General features: G+C 37.7%; 2 protein-coding genes across 2 annotated transcripts; both read left to right on the top strand.

Moving 5' to 3' along the window:
* Positions 1 to 228: 228 nt before the first annotated feature.
* LOC139190373 (uncharacterized) lies at positions 229 to 1,793 on the top strand. Its single transcript, XM_070810531.1, has one exon. The coding sequence runs from the start codon at positions 781 to 783 to the stop codon at positions 1,573 to 1,575; it is 795 nt and encodes a 264-aa protein (XP_070666632.1). The 5' UTR covers positions 229 to 780; the 3' UTR covers positions 1,576 to 1,793.
* Positions 1,794 to 10,287: 8,494 nt separating this feature from the next.
* Positions 10,288 to 12,385, top strand: LOC103406811 (probable polyamine oxidase 5). Its single transcript, XM_008345798.4, has one exon. The coding sequence runs from the start codon at positions 10,559 to 10,561 to the stop codon at positions 12,233 to 12,235; it is 1,677 nt and encodes a 558-aa protein (XP_008344020.2). The 5' UTR covers positions 10,288 to 10,558; the 3' UTR covers positions 12,236 to 12,385.

Raw genomic sequence — 12,385 nt, 5'->3', positions numbered from 1 at the left:
GAAGCAACTCCCAAGTCGTCGCTAGCTTTGCCACCCGAAGGATTTGAATTGTTCTTTCTCGCAACCTGACTCGTGTCGTTCCTTTCCCATATAGTAACGATTAACAAGATAAAGTCGTAAGAGAAGGAATATGACATATGAAAATGATTTGGCACGTTACGTTGCGAGATTGGATTCAAACATGGAATTCAAATAAAACTGCATCATATTAAAAACTCGGTTGTCTGATAACATAACATTTAAATTGCACGATAAACCTTTCGTACAAAGGGAATTGGGTTATTTACACCTTATGGATGTTTCCACGCATTTTCTTACCCAATGCTTTGCTTAACCAATAAGCTAAATAAACAAGGAAAGTGTTATTCATACTAATTTTTACTTATCACACATCCCATACATTCTTGTTAATGTTTGATCATTGATTTTTTCAATTCATTCGATCCAACAGACGAAAATTAAAAGAGATGTGTGAAAAGTAAAAATGAGTGTGAATAAAACTAAATGGGAGGAGGATCTAGAAATATCAAATAAATTCCATGTCCAAAAGAGCAATTTTACCTCATTAAATCGAAGGTACTAAAATCGTCTTCCTTTCTCCCCAAGCCTCCTTCCCCAACTTGGCAACGCTGCCACTAATTTCTCCGTTTCCTTCCTCACGCTACGCGCCACATCGCCACGCCTTCCAACGTAGCACAAAATCCTGTACAGAGCCCCGGCCGTTGATCCCTCCACGCAAATGAGTCTCAACGGCTGAGATCATTCCAATATCTTCACAGGATGGGGCCCACCAATGAGTCCACAAATCCATTTTCGTTTGTTTCCCTCGTTTTCGGCATGGACCCACCCGATATATACGACAATACACACCACACCAAGCACACACACACTCTCCACAGTCCTCACTGCTCTCTCTCTCTCTCTCTCTCTCTCATGGAGGACATGCGCAAGAGACCCGGAAGCGAACCGGCGGAGGAGGACGGGAGCGCCGCGAAGAAGCAGCGACATCTGGGGGCGGAGCAAGTGATAAGCGACGACTTTGAGACTGTGCCCTCCAAGGCAAAGGACGGGAAGCTCGAGGAGCTCGCGAAGCTCGTGAACAAAGACTGGCCGATCGTGCCCGCTGCAGGTGCCGCAGCGGTGACTTTCGTCGAGAACCCGTACTCGCAGCCATGGGTGTTCCAAGCGCTGCCGTCGTCATACGTCACGATCAATCTCAACGAGGAGAGCTGCGGGCCGTCGTTCTCTGACTCGGTGTCGACGGTCATGGCGAGCGTCGACCTGGGCGGCGGGTTGTACGGCATTTCGAAGGAGGTGCTGGGGTTGGAGTCTGAGAAGTGGTTGATGGAGGAGGTGGAGGAGGCTGGCGGTTTGTACGGACTTACAAAGGAGGTTGCCGATTTGGAATCTTTGAAGTTGGTAATGGCGGAGGAGAAAGAGGTGAGTGAGTTCGGCGGTACGTCTGGTGAAACAAAAGAGTTGGCTCGTGGTGGTTGGGCGGGGGTGGAGATGGACTGGGACGATGCTGCGCTGGCGAGGTTTATCGGGGAAGACGGAGACTTACCTGACGGGTAGGTTGAGTAGTTTTGGTGGGTGTATGAAGAAATGGGGTTTATGGCAATGGTGGCCATGGCAGCTGGTTGGTGGGTTTCTGCAGAGTAGGGTAGGAAATGGAAAATGTGGATAGTATAGGGACTAATTAGTAAAATTTAGGAACACACCGAGAAAATGGTGTAGGTTCTTCACAATTTAATTTATTTACTAATCAACCCTTTTATTTATTGGTTTTTCTATTTGGAGCTTATCTGTTTCGTCTTTTTCTGCATTGACTGCATTGACTGGGCAGAAGGCCAGAGTCGCAAATTTTCAAATTTCCCAAATGGCTATTTTGGTACATGCAGTGAGTCAGCACCCACCTGGTGCAGTGGGTCCCACATGCTACTTTCAAAATTTAGATTTGGATATATCTGGGTTTATTTGACCAAATTTTTTATTTGTTGATTTGGTCCTTGTGTATATCGTGCAATCTACCAAACATGTGACAGATAAATCTTGAAACAACAATAAATAAGGCATGTTTTTGTTGTTGTTGAATCATATTCGGCCCTTTATTTCATTTTTTGCATTTGGAAAACAAGGAAACCTACTTGTGATATAATATGCGTGAACGATTGGGTTGGTAATGACGATTACTGTAGAGTATCGGCACATGGTATATTATTAATTACATTGTAGAAAATTAGGAATACCAAATTTTGAAGAATGCTAGGGCTCGTTTGGAAGCGCTCAAAAGCATTTGAAGTGTTTCCTACAAAAAACACCAGTAATGTGCTTTAGGTTTCACTTGCATTGTTCGAAAAATATTTTCACCAAAAACACTTAGATATTTTAAAAGTGCTTTCAAACGTACCCTTAATGTAATTGAATTAAGGTTTACGTGTTAGGTTTAGGATATTGCAATCAAGCATGCATGACCTTGGTTCAAGTTTCAATTCACAAGCCCCAATTTGGTAATAGCAACTCTGAAAGTTTTGCTCACATGGGTTGGCTCTCTAAATCCATTAGTTGGCCCACTATGATCTTAATGCGGATAAAGTTTAATTTGGGCCTTAATAGCCCATTCATTGGGCCTCAGCTGCTCGCAGCCTTTGAAATATACGGCTTAGTAAAATCGAAACACTAATATATTTGTTCGAGATGACATATTTATAAACAATCAATACTTGACTACTCAATAAATTTCTGCTTAAAATTATCCATTGCTGATTTATAGAATTTAGTGTTTATAATCGGAACCATTTATATTATAAGTCACTCTGTAAAGATCACCTATACAAAAAAACAATTAAAGCTAAAATCGTTTAGTCATCGAATTATACATAAATAGGTGAACGGAACTTGTAAAAGCCTTGTCGACCGTCTATGCATTTGCTACAATAGATTGACTAAACGACCTTAGTTTAAATTCATTTTTTGCAGAGATGATCTTTATAAAGTGATTCATAATATAAACGAGTCTGATCATAAGTACAGAGCCTTGTAATTCGAACATGAAGAATTTTGAGTAGAAGTTTTTACTCATCCTTGAGTATCTAAGCATTGTTCTTTATAAACTACTTTATTTTTTAAGAAAAGAATTTGCATGTGATCGAATATCGTAGTGAATATGATGTTTGGGTTTTATTCATGTGTCCTTAGTTATAAACTTCCTTTAGGGAAAGACATGGCTAAAATTAAACGAAGAGGGAACCTTGTTCCATTCATTTTGGATGAACCATATCTTCTTCTTCTTTTCTTTTTCTTTTCTTTGTTCAAAATTTTCTTGGACTAGCAAGCTTGTTGAATTATTTTATTTTCCTTTGGTCTTCCTCATCATTTAAGGGTAAAAAGTTGATTTGATTAGGATAGTGTACCTATAGTGGTTGAGTAAACTATCAATAGAAAATGTTTCCAAAAAAAAAAAAAAAAAACTATCAATAGAAAAAGTGTAAGATATACAAAATGGGAGAAAGAAGATTGTAGCTAGTTAGGCACTATGAAGTTAGGCCACTTCATGCCCTAGCTAGGCACTTGAAGCTATGGCCTCGTTTGACAGTACTTTTTGAAACTTTGGTGTTTCTTGCAAGAAGCACTTGAAGTGTCTTTTCAGGTTTTGCTTGTATTTTTATTAAAGATTAGTTCTAAAAATATTTTCACCAAATGCGTTTTCAACTATTTTAAAAACACTTTCAAAAGAATCCTATATGTTTCTTTTTTCAACGGATCAAATAAGAGAAACATTACATAAATAGAAAGTACAAGCAACCCCTAAACAAGGGTACAATTTGCGACTTAAGAACACTAGTCCTAAATTATTGGGATAAGTTCTTCTTTTTCCCATTTATGGAAATATTATACGACATCGCCAAAATATCTTTATGTTATTGCACCATATACACAAATGTAGCATCGATGTAAAAAACAATGAGAAATTGAATTGAAATATTATCATTTCACGTATTTTAGTATGCGAAATAATCAATGAAATAGTAACGTCATACTCTATGTTCAAAAGTGACGAAGAAAAGACGATAAAAACAAGTGCAACCCAACAACAATAAGGCAATGATTTGAATCGATGGCCAGTTTTGTACCCGATTCCAATCCCATCATTCTCCTATATATCAATACCTCATATCAAATCATCGATGTCGTTCATAGTAAAAGTAAAGTACCAATAATGAAACACCTTTTTTCCCCACAAGTAAAATGTTCCATACTTTCTCCTTTGTTACATGCAGCAACTAGTAAGTGTCTGCTTTCCCCTCCCCATTAAGTGGTCACGTACTTTCTCCTCACGAGAAGGATTTGCGTGAAATGGATTTACTATTATGTTCGTGTATTGATTTTATAATATACGTCATGTTGAAGTTTTTCTGATATATTAGACTAGAACGTCACGTGTTGATAAATTTATTTCATTTAAGTTGTGTTCATTCTCTATCCGTGAGCGCAATCTCATATTCTTTAGAAGCAGATTGAGCTAGCTCATGAGCAACAACGCTTGCTTTCGATGTAATACATACTTGCTATCTAATTTAGAAGGCATTTTATAGAGAGTAGGATTTCTCCCCTCCCAATGCCCTCCCCTTTCCTCCTCTCCTCTCTCACTTTCTTCTTTTTCTTTTTCTGTAAAGAAGTCAACACAAAATATTAACGTGACTTAATTATGCTTACTCAAATAGGAGAGGAGAATAAAGAAGAGAAAGATTTTAGAGAAAAGAGAATCATACTCTCTTTTATTGAACAATTATAGCATATTACATAAGAAAATGTCACACCATACAATGTATATTTAATATTCTGAACTTTGACTTAACAAGATCATTAACTTTGATACGGTAAGGATCGTGCAAGTAGCTAGCTTTCTTGGGATTACTTGCTGGCTGACTGTGATGATTGCTTGCCCTCACTTGAAAGCCGCTTGAATAAATTATATTGAGAAATGGTAAGGAGATTATCTCTTAAAGTGAGATTATCTGTCACATTATAGTTAAATGTTAATATCCGTACAAACATAATAAAATATTGTACCAAAAACATGAGGTGACATAAAGTTCATAAAAAATCTGACTTTTTAAAGAATCTCCTTAACATTTCTCAATTCTAATAAGATTGTTTTTAATATTTCTCCAAGCTTATGGTTGAGCATCTTATTGCGTAGTCCGCGTTTACACCTTCGGAGGTAGTAGACTAGTTGTCATTGTTACTATTGAAAGTTTATTTTTATTATCCATTATAACCAATTTTTTATTAAAGAAAATAAAAATCTATTTCGTGGACCTAACTTAAACTTTTGAGGTTGAATAGCATCATCCAAGTGCAACTAACTTTTAGTTTACTGATAGTTGTTTTAATTTTGAATGAGATCTCAGTTTTTGTTGTCTCCGTAGGGAACTGTATGATCTTCTCCATTTTATATTGAATCAATGAAAAAAGGTCAATACTAAGGCCCCTTATAGTTTTATTTAATATTGATCCGGGATGAGCCTCAACTTCCATAGGTCCTTGGTTTGACCTCCTTGCTTTTAATAAAGTGGAGCGGAGAAATTTTCTCGTACTTGCTCGGTGTGCTCCCCTTGCATCGAGTGCCCCGCCCAGTTCATTGGCTGTTGGCCTACCAAGCACTTGCCCATAGCTCATGCTGCCTGAAAAGCGGGCGAGCACTCGACTCACACATACGAAAGCAATGCATATTTATATTGAGTCCAACATTTGATGTGAACTCGTGTCATTACAATGGATTATTTTAGGAAGTTTTAACATAACACTCCTGATACTGTTCACTTTTAACGAAAAATCACATTTATATATTTTCTTGATACTATTCACTGTACATTTAAAAATGACTTTTCATTGAAAATGAAGTTTTTTATTAACTTTTTGTTAGTTTTTTTTTTTTAATGTATATTGTCATATCGGCACTACCTTTGATGAAGATTTATGAAAAAAGTTTGGATATGCTAAAGAAAGAATTGAAATCATTGAATTATTGTGAAATGAATTGATAAAACATGTGTGATCCCATGGTATAGTGTATAATAATAATAACGTTGGGGTCACAGTAATTATTAACAAATGTCATCATGTTGCTTATGGCCACAAAGATTCGTTACCTTTATATCACAATCTCGTATACCCGTTCAGGTCACACGTTTACTACACGGTGAAGGTTAGAGAAAGGTTGAACTGTCTTTGAGTTTTTTCGATATCTAGAAGAATGAAGTGAGGTGACGAAATCACTAACTGGTCATATTTTCAAAAAAAAAAAATTCACAAGTTGACCAAAATAGACTATAGTTTAGGGTTTTCACAATAGATCCCATCAATAAAGAGAAGGGTTTATACAATCACAAACCACTCTTGCACCTCATGTTCTACAGCTTAAGTTGAAGCGATAGTTGGTTAAGAGGGCTTATCTATGCATTCGAGTGTTCAAAACTCACTTATATGTCAATATTTTATATATAATTAAAAAGTTTAGTTTGTAATATGAACATTGTATCATACTACAAGTAGGGATGGGTCCATGAGTTTGGGTAACCGTGGTTACCCGCCCATTTAAAGTTCACAGTTACAGTTACGGGTAACCGTTTAGATGAACAAACGGTTATGGGTATAACCGTTTATCCGTTAAATTTAAATGGGCGGTTATGGGTATTACTCGAGGTTATAACGGGTATCCATTGGTTATGGGTATTACCCACGGTTATAACAGGTATCCATTTACCCATTTAATTTAATATATGTAAAAAAAATTAAAACCCTAAATTTTCAATCTTTCTGCTAGACTTAGAGTCTCAAACGCTCCGTCCCCAGCTCATTTCTCCCTCTTTGCTGCCCTTTCTCTCATATTTGCAGCTCATCTATCTCTCCTCGATGCCCTCTCTTTCATCTCTGCTGCCCTCTCTCTCATCTACGCCGCTCATCTCTTTCTCATCTCCGCCACTCATCTCTCTCTCTCCTTGCCCCTCAAGGTGCGTTTTACCCTTCCGATTTCATGTGCGTTTTACCCTTCCGATTTCATACTTGTTTGATTAATTATTGATTTATTTGTTTATGAATGCTTATAAGATAGTTTTCTTGGTTTTTTTTTTTTTTTTTTTTTTTTTTTTGATAACTGAGTGTACAATGTAAACCTTCTATGATCACTTACCTCTGTTGGATTCATGCTAATTGGTGTCAGTGTTCCTAAATGGGATACTAATTCAATTTTTACATTTCTTTTGTAGGCCTCTTTTGGTGACAACGAGTCAATGAGATTTCGTGATTAAACGTGCTAAAGCATTAGTGTTCGACATGGACGGAGGGAGGTGAAGCCCAGTGGGGGCACTTGCCCTCTCTCATCCCTTTTTTTTTCATTACAAATTATTCAATTAATTATCCCCATTTTTTTTCTTTGCAGATTATTCAATTAATCATATTAAAATAGTAAAAATCCTCTTTTAGTTTTTAAATGCCCCTCCGTCTTTTATATTTTTCTCACGCACTAATGTGTAAACCTTGTTGAGTTGTATGTATATGGTTAATTAGTACAAATGAGCATTAGATTGTCAACAATTAAAAACAAAATTAGACAATAGAGTATTTTGTAATTAATTTTTTCAGTATTTGTAAAAGAACTAGCTTTGTTTATACCATATTTAGGGCTCGTATTTAGACCTCGTATAAATACTCGGGGACTTAAATGTAATTATGTGATAAAGGAAGGGGCAAATATGTAATAAGTGAGGAGTCCTTATTCTATAAAAGGACCCCTCACCCTCACAATTAGGGGAGGCCAATTCCTAAGGCTCCTCACCCCTCTCCAAGCTCTCACTCTCAGAGCTCTCTCTCTCCCTCACTTCTCAGAGAAAAACAATACAATCAGTGTGGACGTAGCCCAAACCTTGGGGTGAACCACGATACATCTTGTGTTATTTACATTTCTTGCAGATTCACGGTTGGATTTACGTTGTTCCATGACCTCCGGTTTTGTGCATCAACAAGCTTTATTTGTCCAAAAAAGGAGCTCAAATTTTTTAAGGTGCCCCTACTTAGTTAAATTTCTAGTTTCATCCTTCATATTCAAAAGTGTTTAGTTTCGGAATATTTTGGAGCTTTGAATAATCTAGTATTCAAGATAATGACTACTTTTTGTTTTTAGAAGCCTTACTTTGTAATCATATGGATTATAATTAAGGGAACTTTAATGAAAAGCTCTCGGTACTGTTCACTTTAACGAAAAACCACATTTTTACTCTAAAAAGTCAATTCTTGTACTATTCATTTTACCCTTTATTTTGTCTTTATCGTTAAAACTCAATGTTTTCAAGCCTTTTTCATTAATTTTCCTTATAATTAAAGACTTGCTTCAGTGTAGCAGAAAAATATTGTTCGTAAACTATTATTTCAATTATTGGACTTGTATGAGGACTTAATGATTAAAATAGGGAAATGTATGCTAAAATGTACTTATAACGGTGTTTAATTGTTAGAAAACGAAAATTATGACAAATGTTTTTATTTTTTTTTGTAATTTTCAAGTTACGGGTGAAAAAAGAGGTAAATGGGTAAAAAAATGATAAATAGGTTCAAAAATTGGTAAACAGGTAAATAGTTATCGTTAAATGAGTACACGATTATGAGTATGAGTATAACCGTTTATACAGTTACCCAACGGGTAAACGGTTATGTGAGTATGAATATAAACAATTATGGGTAAATAATTGCAGTTACTCGCTCTCCATAACCGTTGTTCATTCCTAGTCTACAAGTCCAACAAAAACACAATAGTTAATTAACATTCTATCTGATGGAACTAAAATGTCAAAAGAAAATACCACTCATTTTACACTTTACGAGTTATTCATTGTTGCAAGGTAAATTACACTTTAATCCGTACGTAAAAGTAACTCATTAAACCGATCAAAACCGTCAAACTGATCAGGACCGTTGAAATGCTCAGTTGGTGGGCTATCCCTCACCCGATGTGCATGTGAAGGTTGGTGAAAGGCCCCATCAAACCCTTCAAAGTTTCAGATGTTCTGGGCAAATCCCACGTCACAAATTTCACTTTTCCCCTTTGCCTCTGGTAACTTTTGGCTGAGAAAAATCAGATCCTTGTGTCCAAGCAGTAAAAAATGGCAAATCCAAAATTCATATGAGAGTGGCAGAAGAAAATCAATGATATTTTGGACATAAATGGCAGTGGCACTGAGGGATTCTAGGACTACTGGCCACAGATTTCATAAAGAAAGGAATTGGATCCTCTCCTAAGCACAAGATCATGATCCTTCTTATCTGCCCACGTGAGCTGTTGGATTTTGATCCAACGGTTACAATTATTATAATTTTTAGAGGGACTCCTAGTTTGTATCCCGTTGGATCAAAATCCAACGACTCACGTAGACTAATCAGAAAGATTCTGAGCTTGTGCTCAGGAGAGGATCCAATTCCATAAAGAAATAGTCCTTTAGGTATCAAACCATATTTCTTCTACCAGTAGACCTGCAAAAAAAGTAGAGCCCTGTCTTTATTAGGAAAACGAACATATGTCCAGTAGTAGCAGATTTATGATTCAAATTTTGGGATTTGGATCCTCGCCGGATATCCTCTTTGGGGATCATAGAGGTCAACACATGTAGATCGTTGATAAAAAATCATGCAGCCACAATTTTTTCATTTTTTATATTTTTTACATAAAACGAGGCTGCTTTACTTTTAAAAATATTAAAAACATTTAATTAGGGCCGTACGATTTTTTATCAACGGTCCAAGTGCTTTGATCCCTAGGATCCCCAGGGAGGGGATCCAGCGAGGATCCAAATCCCAAATTTTGGAGTCTGAGTATTAAAGGTTTAAGTTTTTGAGATAGAAATAGAGCATGAAATTGCAGAAAAAAAATTTAATCTATTCTTTGAGGCATTCTATTCTTTAAGTTTTCAATCCATGTTGCACATTATCAACAGATATCGATATATGCCGAACTAATTTGATGAGTGATATTGGGAGAATTTATTGAATATTGTCAAGACAAGCTGTCGAGATATGCTTAGTTGGTAAGTTATAACACTTGATAGACATAAAAAGAACCATCTTGGACTCCTTTTAGTGACCAATGTGCATCCGTACATTATGTCACAAGTTTACCATCATTGTAGAATTAAGCTTTCATATTATAATCGAATCCTATGTCATACTATTCTACTCTAATAATGTAATGTGATTCGTAATTAATTTTTTTTTTTCACAAAACAGTAATTACAATAGTGGGCTAGAACACTACTGACGAAACTCATTTCATATAAGTTATTTTATTTTAGAACAAATTAAATTTGAAAAAAAAAATTTAAAAATGTCAAGTTTTATAAGAAAAACAGTCTTCTCTCTTCTCTTTCTCTCCACTTATAAAATCCTCATCAGTAAACTCAATCTCTCACCTCACACTCTTCACACTTGTTTCTTTATTCTATCACTTCCCACCATCCTCTCTGTGTAATTCCAAAAACCCATTACTTTAATTCCAGCTGAAACAAAAATGGTGGCGAAGAAATCACGGGTTGTGATCATTGGAGCGGGAATGGCCGGCGTCACGGCGGCGAACAAGCTGTACACTGCTGCTGGGTCCAAGGACTTGTTCGAGCTCGTGGTTGTGGAAGGCGGGGAGAGAATTGGCGGCAGAATCAACACGTCGGAGTTCGGCGGTGACCGGATTGAGATGGGAGCTACCTGGATCCACGGCATTGAAGGTAGCCCGGTTCATAAAATTGCTCAGGAAATCAATGCGCTCGAGTCGGAGCAGCCGTGGGAGTGCATGGACGGGTCCTCCGACGAGCCCACCACCGTCGCCGAAGGTGGGTTGGTGCTGGAACCGGATGTGGTGGACCGCATTTCGTCTCTCTTCAAGAACTTGATGGATTATGCTCAGGGGAAGAAGGTGTTTGATGAAAGTCCTGAAATAGTGTGCAATGGCGAATTTGAATATGGTAAGCTTGGAGAAGAAGCTTCCAGGATTTGTGCAAGCAATGGCGGTGTTGGGAAGCTCAGTGTCGGCTCTTTCTTAAGGCGAGGTCTTGATGCGTATTGGGTTTTGACGAAAAACCGAGATGAGCAGGTCAATGGCAATGGAAATTGGAGCAGAAAGTTGCTGCAAGAAGCCATCTTTGCAATGCATGAGAACACCCAAAGGACGTATACATCAGCTGGTGACTTGTTAACTCTTGATTACAATGCTGAAAGTGAGTACCGGATGTTTCCCGGCGAAGAAATTACCATTGCTAAAGGGTACTTGAGCATTGTTCAATCTCTAGCCTCTGTTCTCCCACCTGGGTTGATTCAATTAGGCAAAAAGGTCACAGAAATTCAATGGCAGCCGGAAAATCACACGCACAGCGGCTATGAATCTGACACAAGGCCCGTGAAGCTCCATTTTTCTGATGGGTCAGTTTTATTAGCCAATCATGTCATTATCACAGTTTCTTTGGGGGTGCTCAAAGCTTCGATTCGCCAAGATTCTGGTATGTTCAATCCACCTCTGCCTCGTTTCAAAACCGAGGCGATTTCGAGGCTTGGATTTGGCGTTGTTAACAAGCTGTTTCTGCAACTGGGTTCCAATCATCCTCCTCTGAAGTCCCATGATTTCAGCAAGTTTCCATTTTTACAAATGGTTTTCCACAGAGCAGACTCGGAGCTCAGGAATAAAAAGATCCCATGGTGGATGAGGAAGACGGCTTCTCTCTGCCCTCTCTACCACAATTCCAACGTTCTGCTTTCTTGGTTTGCAGGGAAAGAAGCACTTGCGCTAGAAGCACTTTCAGGTGAAGAGATTATCAATGGGGTTTCACAAACGGTCTCCAGCTTCCTATCACACACATCACACTCCCATGAATCGTGCAATGGGAACGGGAATCCAGAGGGGAATTCAGTACAATTTTCCAAGGTTTTGAAGAGTCAATGGGCTAGTGATCCTCTGTTTCTGGGATCATACTCATATGTAGCAGTTGGATCAAGCGGTGAGGATTTGGACAGCATGGCAGAGCCATTGCCATCTGATGATTCTGGCAGTGCCACTAGTTCTTCACCTCCTCCACTTCAAATTTTATTTGCAGGGGAGGCTACACACAGAACCCATTACTCTACAACCCATGGAGCTTACTTGAGTGGCCTCAGGGAAGCCAATAGGCTTCTCCAACATTACCAACATGTTGGGGTTTAGAACAATTATTAGTAGGATTTCTATCTATTTTTGGAACATTTATTTCTATGAAATATTAATTATTTTTCAATTTTCATGTTGAACATCTTCGCTTCTCTTTCTTTAAAGTATGGCATCAAATCAATTGGACAAGTCACTTTCAATTTTCCA

The sequence above is a fragment of the Malus domestica genome, chromosome 02, assembly GCF_042453785.1.
Source record: "Malus domestica chromosome 02, GDT2T_hap1".
Lineage (NCBI taxonomy): Eukaryota > Viridiplantae > Streptophyta > Magnoliopsida > Rosales > Rosaceae > Malus > Malus domestica.
The sequence above is the reverse complement of the archived record's forward strand: the minus strand, read 5'-3'. Positions and strand labels throughout refer to the sequence as shown.

What these genes read in the sequence shown, in the direction of transcription:
- LOC139190373 (XM_070810531.1), top strand. Translation starts at nt 781, where the DNA reads ATGGGGCCCACCAATGAGTCCACAAATCCATTTTCGTTTGTTTCCCTC.
- LOC103406811 (XM_008345798.4), top strand. Translation starts at nt 10,559, where the DNA reads ATGGTGGCGAAGAAATCACGGGTTGTGATCATTGGAGCGGGAATGGCC.